The 16,173-nt window shown below is 32.3% G+C and overlaps 1 protein-coding gene across 1 annotated transcript in view; it reads right to left on the bottom strand.

Moving 5' to 3' along the window:
- The window catches only part of LOC104513203 (CUB and sushi domain-containing protein 3-like), a gene marked incomplete at both ends in the record, with an annotated part of 44,462 nt that overhangs the window by 11,894 nt on the left and 16,395 nt on the right, over window positions 1-16,173 (bottom strand). The window contains 4 exons of the mRNA XM_010156480.1: window positions 7,146-7,319; window positions 9,034-9,228; window positions 9,917-10,102; window positions 13,910-14,098. Of these exons, the coding sequence (XP_010154782.1) occupies window positions 7,146-7,319; window positions 9,034-9,228; window positions 9,917-10,102; window positions 13,910-14,098 (744 nt within the window). The remainder of the gene's footprint in view (window positions 1-7,145; window positions 7,320-9,033; window positions 9,229-9,916; window positions 10,103-13,909; window positions 14,099-16,173) is intronic.

The raw sequence follows: 16,173 nt of genomic DNA, 5'->3' as shown, positions 1-16,173 counted from the left end.
AACTGTAGTTCTATCATAACAGATTTCTAAACCAACCTACTGTGACAGTATTAAGGTATTAAATATCATTTAAAAACAGGATATGCCAGACTTGTGACACATTTTTAATCTCAATTTTGAAGTCAAATAAAAAACATTTGGGATTTACAGGATTTGTATCCAGTTTTCACTCTGCTTTCCAGGGGAAGTTTTGTCTCACTGAGAGACATTAAAAAAAAAAATCAAAACAAACATAACGAACCCCCTCAATACCCCAAAACAATGGGTTTAGCCCTACTTGTCTCATTTTCAAAATACCATCTGTCATGTAGGTGTATGTGGTAAACAGTTCAGTATTTCTGCTACTGAAAGTGTATTTAATGGTATACATAGTCCCTGTTAAGAGAACCTTTGAGAATATGACTGAAATTTCCACTCGTTTATTCAGCTGACTAATTTCCCTAAATTGCAATAAATTCAGAGAGTCATTAATAGTTTCTAGAAGTTTTTTCTTTGTTTGCTTTATTTTCACACTCTGTTTCACACATGCACAGAGCTGGTCTCCCTCAGAGGAAACAAAGACCTTTCACTTACAGTAGTTGCTATCACAACTTTTCCAATACCAAGAAAATAAGAAGAGGAAGAATTTAAAAAAACCAACCCCCTGGTTTTGCTATATTTCTTCTAAAGAAAGGTGTTTGTTTATTTTTCTCCTGACTGTTCATAGAATTCTCATATTCATTACTTCATATCCCTGTAGCTTTTTTGGTAATTCTGCTAATTGATTTTCAGGACTTCCATTTTAAGGGATTTGTGAGAAGTAAATATATTTAGTTCCCTTTATTCAAGTTCTGAAATGAGTTTTTGAAGTGCCATTCAGTCTGAGAAAACCAAATACTGCACACGTAGTTTTTTTGAGACACTGCCTTTGTTTCTAAATGAGACATACTTCCTGTGCAATGGCATCAAGGACCAACTCTATTCCTTCATTTCGTCTCACAGCTGTATCCTTAAAAGCTTCTTCCACTCACTTGCTTGTATTTTATATATAGAGAGAGATATATAACCTATACTATGTAATTGATGTCAGTTTTTTCACACTGGTATAAAGAAGGAGTAACATTCATTTTCACTATGGTAAAAAACATTGCAAGGCCAAAGGAACATAATTTTAAATCTGTTCTTATTTGAGAAGTATGTCACACCACAATTGAATCATTACAGAAGAGTAAGTTTAGTTGTAAAATCTGGTATAATGAAAACAAATAAAATAATAAAAATGATTGTTCTATCTACTAGTCTTCATTCAATATAACCAGAAAATATGGCTAACTGTCTTTTGCGATAAGATAACTAAAACATTCCTCCTAAATGCAATCCAGACACAAAACTGCTCAGGAGCTAATATCCGCAGGTGGAATGTTTTCACTGAGGACAGAATGCAAATGCTGTAAACTGGGTATCATATTGAGAGAACTCTCTGTAAATACAAACAAAATGTGCCAGAAAAGCTATGGTAGAAAACAGAAAACTGATGCAAAAAGATAAGGAAATAGAAAGGAAAGGACTGCTGAGAAAAAATTAGCAGTACTGGTGGGAAAACAATGGTTTAAATACTGAGAAACAGTGTTGCCTCCTGGTGTTTTTCATTTGTTTATTTTTCTTCTTTGCTAGGGATTTTATTTTGCAAATAGAAGGGAAAGCATTTAAGAAAACTGATTTTATTATCAATTTACACTCCTGTTTAAGCAGACAATAGGTCACTGAATATTCACTCATCATGGATAAAACACTTAACAGTACTGTTATTATCTAATGGAATATCACTTTATTTTATCCCCAAAGTAATATTCTCATTCTAAGACCAATTATAAGCAAACATAAAACTGCTGTACTCATCATGAAAGGCAATTGAAAACAAAAAATGAAACACAATCATATAAGATTTGTTGGAAATATGGGACAGAGGAAGTGGTTCAAGCAGTAAAATCAATATTGTAATTCAGATCTGCATTTATCAGAATGAATGAGAGAAAAAACATACACCCTTGCATGGTATATTGCCAAACACAAACACATGACAAATAGAATGTTTACTGCACTGCATTAATATATGGGATATGGGTAGAAGAAAAGCTGAAATAAAATCAGCATGTTTTAAAAACTAACATGTTTTCTCCAAACCTCCATTCAATGATCTGCAACAATCAGATTATCGTAAGTACTATGACTGGCCAGGGGTGGAAGGGGGAATATTCTGACACCCTAATAGTAAATAGCTGACTTCACACTAGGTTAGGATTCTAGACTGTTTTAGACTAGACTATTCTAGGCTATTTTCAGGATAGGCTCGTTCATTGCCAGTGTCTTTATTTTAGTGCTGTATCGTAAGATGGGGTGTATTTCCTGTTTTCTATGATATGGATATAAAAGACCTATACATCAGTTCTATGAATCCAATTAAGGCCCCTCAGTCTTAATGTAACCTGTAATCTGTAATAATGAATCAAAATATCTCAGTTTTGTAAAGGCAAAGAGTGTATGCTACAAATGAAGAGATTAAATGTGAAGGTTTTCCTGAGCAGCAGATTTCAGGTGGAAAGTAAGCAATATAAAATTCTCAATTTCTAGTCCAGAGAAGTTTAAGAATAATAACTGCATGAAATATTATTAAGAAACAAAACTAATCAGAAAGCAGAAATGAAGGGTTTTAATAACATGTGAGCACTAAATAAATTACCTAACTTGACATGAAATCCAGCTCTAGCGATGAAGAATGAACATAATAACTAAGTGTCAGAACCTTTGAAACCTAAACTACAAATGAGGTTTCTTTTGAGCAGGTTACTTCCTGAGATGCAAAAGTAGGTATTAATGAATACAGAATCTTTACATTAAGTGGCAGAAACGTGCCTCTGCTTATTTTAGCTGTCAGTAATGTCAAACATGAGCACAGTAGTGAAAGAAATCTACATATCAATGTATGATTGGGAAAAGAAATTTAGTTTATTAGTCAATAAAGTTAATTAACCTGTCAAGATGACCTCAGCCGAGAAGGAAAGAATTATTTGCTGGAATTTCTTTCTTCTCTAGAGGGCTTGCATTTCTTATAAGGCTATATTTTTTTTCCACATTCTCCTGTTCTCAAAAACTCTTATGTAGAAAATCACAGTATTGAAATGACAATGGCACAGCCCTGGACAAAAGAGGATTTGGAGCCTTCCTCCTGCTAGTTTCAGATGATCCTCACCTTTCCAGCTGTCAAGTTGTACTAAAGCAGTTCAGCATGAACAGTAACTTTCTTTTTAAATCTTTAATCCATAGCCCAGAAAGGGAAGTTCTCTGCTGAATTCCTTGAAATACCCGAATAATTTTTTAAAGGTGAAACATCCTATACCTCATTTGAAAGTCTAGTTGATATTATTATGCAGTGTACTGAGGAACAAAGAGAAGCATATGGCTAACTCTAGATATATTAATTCAGTATCACTGGAGATACAGATTCCCTTTTACTTGAAATACCATGAGTTTAACAAAAGAAGTTTGAAAAAAATTAAGAGAAAGAAGTTAGTTGCATGTACATTTTCCCAAAAGATTTAAGGGTTGAAATAGTGTCCAAAGGGATACATTTCAGAGGATGCATAACCACAGAAACCTTTCAGTGACTGGAAGTTGATGGGGGGGGGAGGAGGGGAAAGTAGTCCCTATCCTCAAATCATGATGCTTTAAAAGTAATGATCTAATAGTGTTTTCCCATTGAGTTAATAAAAAATCTGAAAATAGTGATAATGAAGAAGTCATACAGAAACCTTAGGAAACGTTGGGAAATCTCATTCATCATTCCCATATCAGTGAAAAAACCTGAAAATACTATGAACTTAACCAAGTAGACCATATATATTTCTGCCCTGGGAAATGCTGAGTTTAATAAATAGCTGATTACAGACATTAAAATAAAAAATTAAGATGTTTTAATTATCATTCTTACTCATGTCAGTAAATTAAATAAAATTAACATAATAAATAAGTAAAATACTGCAAATATGTTGTTTTCATATAAACAGAAATAGAATAATTAATTTCTTCATCAATTTTTTTTTTCCTAGAGAAATTTATTCTATAGTTCTGAATTCTTCTTCAAGATTTATTACAAAGACTTTCCCCCAGAAATTGATTTAACATTTTCAGTACAAAAACAAAGATCAAGCTCAACAAATGTTAAGAGGTATTCTGTAACTTGGAGACAACAGTCATGGAATTTGTCTTTGATTGTTACTTTATTTTAAAAGACTGAAGTGATTGTTTCATATTTTTCACCATAAAATCTTTTGAAACCTTTATTTGTTTTTAAGACTTCCACAACAGAATTACTTCACGAGCACTCTTGTTTTGATTTGTTTAATATTTCAATTTGAACATTGTTTCTTCTCACCAGCTATAGCATGAGAAGAATACTGATCCAGAACCCAATTTCCCACTATATTCAGTGAAATATCAAACCAATATAATTACATTAATATGATTACTCACACAGTACTACATTGTTAGTTAGGTATTCTGGGAAAAAAAAAAAAAAAGATTCAAAAGCCATAAAGTTCTATCCTTCTCCTTGTGGTAAAAGAATCAGAAATGGAAAAAGCAAGATAAAAATGGGCTGTGAAAACAATTAACATATTCTGACACTATTATAACTGTCAATAAAATTGTGCACAACTGTCAAAAATGCCATGGAATTTTATTTGTGTTGTAATACAATCTGAATTTTGGACAATATTTTTGGTGATTTACAGCTTACCTATGTTCAAGTTGTCTTCTACATTTAGTTAGGATCAACACTAACTACTTTTACGTTGTGTTTCCAGTACTTACTTATTTATTCTTATTCATTCCACTTTCCACAAATTTTTCAAATTACACTTAAATGGAATGAAAATTTATTTGTCTAACAATGATTAAACAGAGCAATTTGAGAAGGACTTCTGAAAAATTAACTTGCATTTTTGAACAAAATATAATACTTGGAAAAGGATATTATTAATCCTGTGGGTTTTTATTAATGTCATCTAAGTGTACTCTTAAGGGCGTCTTCATTGCTTAAAATAGAAATACACTGGTAGGCACTTGAGTCCAAGCATAACTACATTTTTCAGCATGAGTAAAAGTGGAAGGGATTAAGATATATGATGAAAAATGGTTTATGGTTATAAAAGCACATCAGGAAGAAATTCTTCCCAGAGACACTGGAACAGGTTGCCCAGAGATGTTGTAAATGCCCCACCCCTGGAAGTGTTCAAGGCCAGGCTGGATGTGGCTTTGAGGAACCTGATCTAGACGAGGGTATCCCTGCCCATGGCAGGGGGGGAGGAATTAGACAATTTTAAGGTCCCTTCCAACCCCAACCATTCTATGATTCTATGATTTGAAGATCTACATTTGAAGATTTACTGTAGTCCTATCAGACTGATACAAAAGGTATTGTTTTATATTACTTCTTTCCTCTCTAGTCATATAGCTGTTTTATAAATTTTTCTAAACTGTTTATTGTTACTGGACATGGCGGTATATGAACCCAATAATAATAAACATCTTCTAGGAGGTAAAATTGTTTGATTTGAAAATTGATTACTTCAGGGTCTTCTTTTAAGTTTCAAGTAAAGATTATGCAACCTATTATAATTATTAAGCTATTCAAATTTTTTTCATTTCTACAGGGAAATGTAGGAGAAATTCAATTCATTCTGTGATTATATTCATTTAGCATGTAGTTATTTAGGCAAAATTCTTAAATAAAAGTATTTTTCCAAAGTGCTATTTACAAATAGCAGACAATTTGGCTGGTTTTAGATTTTTTTTTTTTTTCCGGTTAATTTTTACATTTCTCCAAACTTCAATAGCTGTAAGCTTTAGAGGAAAAAAAAAAAAAAGTAAAAAAGGGGGAAAAAAGAAATTAGATTCTTTTGATACACATGTACTATTTAAACTTTTAGATTTAAAACAGTCTCACATTTCTGACAACTTAAAAGAAAAAGAACATCAAACATGGAGATCTTTTCTTCACCTGCCTCTGCTAAATAGTTTTCACTTTAAAAGTAAAACATAAACAAAACCTGTCTGTTTACCTCAACTGTATGTCAGGAAACATTCCAGCTTCAGACTTGTAGATTGATAAGCAACACTTCAACGCATTCATGAGTCATTCAAATTAAGCTTAAATGAATACTTGAACCAAATAATGCTGTATTACAGAAGGAAAATTATTTGGGATGTCCAGTAGTCTAAAAAAGTAAATGTCAATATGCAAAACAAGCCCCTGTAGTTAATGTATATACCATTTGAGATTCTTCTGAAAGCCTCAGTTTATGGATATTCTTTTATTGTTCTCAAGACCCAGAAATCAAAAGGTACAAAATTACTTTTATATTGTAATCGACAATCAGACCACTATCATATCTTTGATCTCAAATTCATTGCATATAGAACTAAAATCAATTTATCTAGAGCTAACACAGTAACCCATATCAAGGTACACGTGATAATAATGAATTTAAAAGAAGCCCTGATGTTTTTTTCACTGAGGTCACATGTTCATTTTATTAATAAATGACGAAGGCCCTGGTGCCTCAGTATTTTAACTAAGTGAAGATGACTAAACATGTACAAATAAAGTGTGTCAAATTCTATAGTGTCTGGATAGCAGTTTTATCTCAGAAATAGAGCAGCAGTGCTTCTGTCAAAGTTTCCACAATCATTTTTTTTTCCCCTGTATCCCGCTATCTATCCCCCTGTACAGATTAATTCTATAACATAACCTGTGAATTCAGGTCTACTACACAGATATTTTACTGAGGAAAAGTGTTAAAGTTGACACATCTGGAATCACTCTTCCGGTTTATGTATTTATACATAGGTCTACTTTAGAGACATATGCAGCAATCCAGTGATACAGGTTTTGCACGTGAGGAATATACTGAAAAAGGGCTTAAAAACTATGCAAAGGTAATCACAGTTACAATTTGATAAGATAAACAACAGAGCCACACACATTTTCAGAAGTTCGTAATTCTCCAATGTCTGTGCCAACAGAAAGAAACAAGCTGATTCTCTTTGCCTACTTTTTTCTGCTAAAGAGAAAGAAAATAGGTGACCTGTGACAGTAGTATCCATACCTAAACATCTGGTCTCAATTCCGCTCCAGAGTCCAGAAGATAGACATTCCCTCACGGCAGAGCCAACTAGCATGTATCCTGAGTCACAAGTAAATATAGCTGTAGATCCATATGTGATTTGAGTTCCAATCTTATTCCCATTTGGAGGTGTAGGAAGTTCTCCACAAGAAATAACTTTATGTAAAACCAAAATGAAACAGAAATGTACAGCTGAGTATCACAAACACACATACAATAATAGTTATCAACCAGTAATAAATCAAACAGTCCACTAACTAAATAAGTCACAGCTTGAAGTATTTTGCTCTGTAGAAAAACCAGATGGAAACCTATGCATATAAAAAGTATTAGTTCCTCAGAAATAATACTTAAGAAAGAGAGGGAGTCACACAGCACTAAGATTGTCATTCTGAAGTAAAAAAACCACCCAAAACCCCACTGTTCCTAACATTATTAATTGCTATTTAGTTACCTTGGTTTTATCAATAATTTTTCCTTAATACTGGAATACCATATTAATTGCTATTTTAAAAATTATGTTTCTTTGGAAATATGTAATTTTTATCTTCTGGTTGACAATGAAATGCTTGTCCTAGCATTCCCACAATACATTTTTATAATGAGTGAATAATGTTTACAGAATTCCTTGTTATTTACAAGTCAAAGCATTTTTTAATGCAAAATCATAATTTTTCTTTAATAATTTTCTGTCAATATTTTGTAAAAAGAATTTTAATATTAATAAACGTGGTGGACTGTCAAAAAAGCAGCTAGCACTTTATGTTAAAAAAATCAAAGTGATAATATTGAAAAAAAACCCAAACAAACCCTTCCCAATACATAGTGAAAAATGTTTGTCTTTTAAAGAAAAATTCATTACAAATACATATAGAATATGTGAAATATCTATATACACAGAGACAAAGACACAGACATGTACACAATATTTTTTTAACACTAGAGAGGTGACATATTGCAATTAACATTTAGAAATCCTCTAAATTACAAATGAAATTTCCAGTAGGTTATAAACCATTCAAAATTAATCTTAATTTCTGATATAATTTATCTATCTTTGGAATTCATTTTTCAGTCCCCTTTTTTATTAGTTTCAAATGTATTCTCAATAAATTCTAAACCACAGTTATCTGGCTTATCCACATTTTTTTTCCTTTTTAGATATATGTAGATTTATACGCATACAGGCAGATACACACAGTTTAGATACATCCACCAAAATCACAGTTATATCCCATTTTATCAGAGCGTACATCATGTGGTGTTTCACAAAGAGGAAGAATTTTGTCACTACAAAGCCCTACAGTTTTCAAAAACATGTCTAAATTTAAATACATAAAGGAACCTGCTTTTAGTAGAGGTGGGGGAGGGTAGCATAACTGTAATCATATATTTCACTTGTTTAAAGTCTCTGAATTTTCATTACTTGTTTTTTTGAAAACTAATGCAGGTTATCAGCAAACCAGCTAATGGTAGGGATGATGTAAACGTGCACACTGCATGGTTACCGGCTGAAAGGAGAGATTTTTTATCAACTAGACAGACAGGATACAAAGTTTTTGCATTTTTCTAGGCTACACAGAATTCCTCACCTAGAAAATATATATAAGAAAATGTTCTCTACTATTTGTACCCTTAGAGATTTAGGGACCTTTAAAATCTAGAAGTGTGCTTACAAATATTTCCTTGTCACTAAACAAAATAGAATATGTTTGTAAATAACAGCCTTTAGAATATCCAGGAATTCCTGCCAGGAAACATTTTTTTAAATGACTGATTCCAATATTTAATTATTTAATTTATATTTCAGCTAAATAATGTACTTTTATCCGAAATATGTACAGCAGATGCAGGTACAGCATGTACTCACTTTGGCAGTAAGGCCGCTCATTTCTCCAACTCCAGGTGCCATTAGCAAGACACTCAATAGATGCTGGTCCCAAACCATAGTACCCTGGATCACAGTTGAAAACTACTTTTGTTTTATATTCATAGTGTGAACCATTCACTATTCTCCATCTTCCATGTTCCAGTGCAAAAGAATTGATGCTTGGACATGTAACAACTTCCAAAATAACAAAAACATATTGTTACTTGTGGCTTAGTACAAGAGAATTATGAAAATCTGTACCATTATTAATTCAGAAATATACTTTAAACACAGTGACATAATGAGTAAGGCTGTATTTGAAATTACCTGTGGTTGGCAGGTTCAAGTTCTTACATTTAATTAATAATGAATGATCAATGGGCCAGACAGAGCAGTGACTGTGTATGCAGAGCTATGCAATCGGTGTAGACTGAATGTATACCATAGTTGAATTCACCATAAATTGATAGTCATGAAACTCCTGTGACACTTCACATCAGATATAGGATCTTGACTGAAATGTTAGCTACATTTCAATAAAGGTATTCTTTTTCTACCGAGGTAAATGCTATGACATCATCAAGACTCATTTGGAGAAGCTGCACACTGGTGACAGATACAATAATATCCATATCAAATGTTTTTTCAGCAGCTACAAATTTTCATCTCATGTCTTAATTCTATGGGTTCTATGTTTATGCTTATTCTAAGTCTAGCAAGCATTAGCTTTTTTTTATTTAGTTGCAAATTAATTTTTGGTTTGATTATACTCAATTACTCATAGATTAAAATAAGCTGAGGCTGAAAATTTAAGTAAGATTTGCACCTCGGATAAAGTGTACAGCCGGGTTCTTACTCACTGGAGAGTTTTTACGTTACTTACCTACACAGCGAGGTGTTTTATTATGGTTGCTCCAAGTACCATCTGGCTGGCAGACTGCAGTAGTAAGTTCCTTGGCTGATAGTCTATATCCATCATTGCAAAAATAAGTAACACGGGTGCCAACTAAGTAATCTGTAGTTAATATCCCACCATTTAGTGGAGCTTTAGGAATTCCACAGGATATTGCTGAGTAAAGAGGAAGACATAGTTAATTTATTTCTTCACTATAAACCTCCACTCATCTCATAGGGTATAGGCATTGTAAAATTAACAGGCTTAAATTAATAAAAATTACTTTTTAACTCATTAATGTGTGTTTTAGGCCTACAAATAAATTTCTGTAAAATTTTAGAGAATTAATTCTCAGGAAGTTTTTGTCTTTTGATGGAGGAGGTTAAAAATAAGAACAACGGTTCATAATTTTGCAGTTATCCATTCAAAATGTCGAAGATAATCAAAGAGGCAATAGGGAATATCTAGAAAAAATACGATCAGCATGGCTGAATGAGCAAAGCACCAGTCTAAGACATCTGGGATATAGTTTGCACTTCAGGTTTCTTCCATCAGATGCACTGTGTGACCTCTGGCAAAGTGCTAAAATTAACTTTTAACATTCTATTTTTCCTCCTGCAAAGCAGAAAGAATATACTATTTTGTAAATATTTTAAATTGGCAAATGATTTTTTTTTTTTTTTTAAACTTATTCAATAAAAAGAAAGTACAAAGAATAGGTCTGGCTCTAAATGATGCTCTGTCTGTTTTGGGAATAAAATCAAGAGTAAATCGTGTCCACATTTTAACACCATACATCTAATATAGGTCAGGTCCAAAAAAAAAAAACAAAACAAAGGCTTTGTTTCTCTACTCTTAAATACTTCACTTGGAAGTGGAATTTTGAACCCTAAGAGACTATCAATCCTGCCTACACAGAGATATGAAGATTTTTTTTCCTAATATACAATATAAACCTCCCCTGGTATAACTTGAAGTCATTTTCTCTCATTCTATAACTGTTACTTCGGAGAAGAGATCACTGTAAACCTATTCATTCTCTAAAAAGTTTGTTGTAAAACCTCATAATTTAGTTAACCATGGGAACCTATTATTGACCTATGATCAAAGGATTAGTATTAAAATGCTATGGATACATGGATAACAAGGCTTTCACATTATGATTCATTTCATGTACATCTATATAAAAAGAATAGTTAATATCTAAATGTTAGAACAGTAAAATTTTGTAATTAATTAGCATTATTGTTACCATTATATTAATACATGAATAGATTTTGAAGAAGTTTCCTTTTACTTCGTAACACAGGAAAGGTACTTTTGTATTAACTTTGAAACAGGTTTCAGGTAATTGCTGAAGTCTGGCTTAGGGCATTTCTTTTTGATTCCTTACTACTGCATTGAGACTCTTATACTGAGATATGCTTAGTTCTATAAATAATGTAAAAAAGCTTTCATCCAAGGTTAAAGTGTGTATCCGGATTTTTCAGGTTCTGTCAGTCCTGTAGTGCAAGTGATTTGAAGAATAGTTGGTATTATGTATTTGGAGCTTTCAGAGATCAAATTTCTATTTATATAGGTATAAGAATGAGAACATTCAAAATTGGTCCAACATTGCTCATGAACATTAAAAAAAAAATGTAGTGGAAAAGGCTACTGACATTCATTATTTACAGGAGAGAATTCAGAAGTGATAATAATGGCACAGATACAAAATGAAAAATGTAAAGAGAAAGCATTAGTTTAAATACAATCATAAAATATTCTGCAGGCAGTAAAAGAATTTTTGCTAAGAAATAGCCTTAGTATTGCTAAAAAAACCCCCAAACCACCACAAACCACTCGCTGTGCTGATTGGAGAGGTATCATTAAAGAATTAATAAATTTTGAGTCCTTAGATTTCTCATTTCCTACAGGATTATACCAGTAACTACTACTGTGATTGGCAGTAGTAAAATAGTAAAAAGTAAGTAGAAAATAAGATGCACTGGTTTTAAAGAAATTGCAAATATTTTTTCCGTTATACTGCTATGTAAAAAAACCCCAAACAAACAAAACCAACAAACAAAACCCCACACTTAATACTTCTTTTTTCTTTATTAAATAATCACCTGTGTGAGTCCAGGTATATGAAAGAACTGATTAGAAAGGCTTTGCCAGTTAATGCTATCATCTGATATCACATGTCAAAAGAGTTGGTAAATTCTACTGATACTTAGAATAGTTGGTAAAACAATGTTCATCCTCTATATCCTGAAGTCCTAAAAAACACTAGCCCATAATTAGAAGAGTTAGAACTACTTTGTGATGAAGCAGTGCTGCTCAGTAGCAGGGTGAATGTCAAAGACCTTGTGTCTTAGATATTCTCTGTGGAAGAACATGAAGGGTATATCCTGATGGGTTCTCAACTATTTGATACAAAAGATCAAATCAAATCTTCTGCATCATTTGTGTAGGGGGAATAATTTTTACCCCAGCAAAAGAAGTGGAAGCTTAGAAGTATGACTGATTAATGGAAGCAGCTTATTCCTGAGAGTTTTGCAGTAATAATGTGACTTTAGGTTGAATCTGAAAAATCTACTGTTCTGAGTTGCAGGTACATAACATGGCCACAAACTACTTTAGGCACACAAAAACTTCCTGGAAGAAATGAATAAAGTTCATATAATGTATCAAACCTAGCCCTAATTAACTGCAAAATTATAATTAACTGTTATTCAATTAATATATACTTGAAATAATTTTCAATATGCTAACAGTGTGTACCAAGCCTCTGTACTTGATCAGACACCATGAGATTACGAAGTACTTAACTTCATTTGTTTCTAAAGTATTAGTGTCTGATTATTGCAATTACTTCCATTACTGAACTCTACTCAATATGTTGAAAATAGTCATCTTCTATTTGAATTCTGTAAGCCATTTGGTTTTCATTCCACATTGTTCAATACATTTAATTGTCTGGTCAAGTTCTACAAATAACTATCATGAAGGGCAGTCCTTAGACAGCTGATGAGGAAAAGTAAAGAATCATATGTAGCAAATGCACTGCCTGTGATTTTTTTTTTTTTGAGAACTTTCATTTTTTCAAAAATCCAGGCACACTATTTATATACTAATAGAAATCGATGAAAAAGCTTTGAAAAAGAGATTGTTTCACCTTTGACAAAGGTTAAAAGTTGCATTGCTTTAGAAATACACAGTTCAAAGACTTTTTGTGGAAAAAAAGAAAATACTCATAAGAAATTAACAAGGAACTTTCCTACAGCATTTACTTCCACTGGCCAAAAGACAAAAAATGTACACAGTTTCAATAAACACATCTGCAAATTTTCATGAAAAATAATTATTCTAATATTTCACTCAGGAGTTACACAGGTAAGTTATCAGAATAATAGCATTCCTTTCAGGAAATAAGCATTAAATTACAATTAGATGGGTGTTAAATAACGCATTTCCCTTTCCAACTTAAGTAGTTTTGCTTTTATAAGACAAAAAAACCTAAATATACAGTTAACTCACTGAATTCTTTTTGAAATTTCAATTTAAACCATGAAAGATTAGAATGGCTTCATAGGCAATGCTTTTTTGGTCATTTCCTGTTTCTGGAAATGCAGCAAGTTTCAAGTCTTTCTTTTTTAAAAAAATATATTTCCTGGATCACACGAGATGAAATGTACTAAATATTCCTTTTCAATTGAATTTTTTGAATAATTTCATATTTTTAGATTTGTATGTTTTTTTATCCTCACAATGATGTAGATTATTTTTATTAACTACAAGTCTTATCAAATCCCATTGACTACTGTTTCTTTAAAATACATTTGGTTTTGCAAGTTTTGTTAGGTAGAAAATTTTTCTACAGTCATGACCATTAAATGTTTACCTGCTACACATTTTAAGTCAGAAAACTGATGGCTTTCATTAGGAAAAAAAAAAAAAGTTACTTAGGGTGCATTATTTTATAATAAAAGAATGTACCTTGACAAGCTGGGACTGGAACATCCCATGAGTAATAACCAAATGGAGACTTCCTGCATACAGCAGTACTTTTCCCAACAAGTCGAAAACCTCGATCACAAGCCCAGCGAACCATACTGTTGAGCTGTCCACCTGTCTGACTGACAATGAAACCATGTGGAGGGGACTCTGGAGTACTACAGTAGAGAGCTTTAAACATAAACATTGAATAAATAGAAGATGCATTAGAATCCAGATCACGATTCTTGACAAATTTTTGTTAAACCCAGTGGACATCTGATAAAGAGCTCAGAAAACATCAAGAGTCATTTATTTTGTGTCCTGACCATGCATGAATCAAGTAATTTCACTAAATATAAAGGGGAAAGAATAAGACTTCATAAGGGTTTAGTACCCTCAAAGGAAATATAGTGATAACTTACTTCTGTAATTGTGGTTTTTTTTTTCTACCACCTTTATTTTTAAACCGAGTAAGACATAGAATTTTAGTTCATGATGAAATTTATTGCAATGGTATAAATTTCAGCAGTATAACTCTCTTATTTTTTTAAGAAGGAAACATCAAGAGCATCCTGCACATAATTCTTTTCAAATAATATTTTCCTCCTGCTCTTAAATAAGTTATTTCTTTCAAGTTCTGTGATACAATGAACTGAAGTGAACTAGCAAATGTAAAATAGAGTTTAATCATATTTATAAGTGTCACCATAAACCCATGGCAAGCCCTGGTATTTGCCGTTTTTTTGGGGGGGTGGGGTGGTAATTTATTTGGAGCACAAAAGGTCCTACAGAAGTCTTACTTATGTACTATGAAATAAACCCTTCACATAGTACTTATGTACTATGTAAGCAAAAAGATCTTTAAGAGATATAGTTGTTACAATCTTAAAGGATTTACGTATTTTAAGATGCTTAAAATTGCTAACTTACTATACTGTCATTATGCTTATATTTCTTTTAACTCCCTTGCTCATTAAGTCCATGGGTACAAGGTCACTTGATTTTGGCTACCTTGCCAAAGGAGAAGACCCCAAAAAACATAAAACTTGGTAGCCAGTTTAAGATAAATGTTGCTTGTTTGAGAATTTAACTGGTCTCTGATCATTTCGGTGTAAAGACAAGCCAAGACTGGCTAGAAAGAATGGCTGTTTTCCCATTTTGTAGGAAAAACATTACGTTCGATTTTTTTTTTCCCCAAGTGCTTTCTTTATGCTTTGAAGAAATGTTGGTGACCGTTGGTATCTGTTTTCTCAAGCAAATACAGAAGTGCTGCTTCACTCACTCTGCAAGCATTTCCATGTCTCATGACTTACTTCAGGTCAATATTTTTCTCAGGCAAAGTCTTTTCTGATCAGGATGGAAACTTGTAGCTCTTTGTTCACTCTTTATTAAAGCAAGCAGCAGAATGAGAAGCACTGTCATATCTTTCAAGGTATATACTATGAAAATATTTTCTTCCTTACACTAAATTGCTCCTATCTTACACTCTTGGAAGAACCAGAGATACAGACACCTCTACTGCTTTAGTGTGTAAGAAAACATTCTGGTATTTTCTGAGTGATACAGATCACAAATAAATATTTCCTGTCTACTTCCCAATAGTTCTTTTGCTGCCAGTTTTTTTTTTAAGAACGTTTTCTTCTTTTTCTTTTAACAGATCCAACAGGTACCACAGGCAATAAAAATAGGTACCATAAAATATTTTGTGTCTAACCAACAATGAATTTTATCTAGCTATAAACCAAATATTCTACCTCTGAGAAAACTGTCATCTCCTGAAGGGAAAGACAACACTGATACTGTTTCACAGACTGTTGTGAGCCTATTTATTCTTCTGCAGTAGTGAAGTAGCCAAAAATTGAGTGAGGAAAAAAACAAAAAAGCACCAGAGCAGAAAAAAGAATTTTGTATTTATTCTCTATTGCTTTGTCCACTTTATAAAGTGAAACTGGTTTATGCCAATAAATTGTCTAGTATCTATGGATACAAACACCAGCAATTTTCTGTGTATTTCATATTTTCTGTCATGATAAAAAAAATCAAATATAGATCTTGTACAAGTGCTTTAAATTGCAATAGAGATACTTTAGCTTGAATAATGGATATTATCAACCTGTAAAATTGATATTATATAATAATTCTATTAAAACAATTATATAAAAATCAATTGTTAAGTATCCTCTTCATACACCATTACTAAATATGTTCATTTGAATTAATAAAACACACAGTGTTGGGGTTTTTTACACACTAATTAATCTCTT

Source organism: Eurypyga helias, unplaced genomic scaffold (genome assembly GCF_000690775.1).
Source record: "Eurypyga helias isolate BGI_N326 unplaced genomic scaffold, ASM69077v1 scaffold3288, whole genome shotgun sequence".
Taxonomy (NCBI): domain Eukaryota; kingdom Metazoa; phylum Chordata; class Aves; order Eurypygiformes; family Eurypygidae; genus Eurypyga; species Eurypyga helias.
This window is presented reverse-complemented; position numbering and strand designations above follow the sequence as displayed.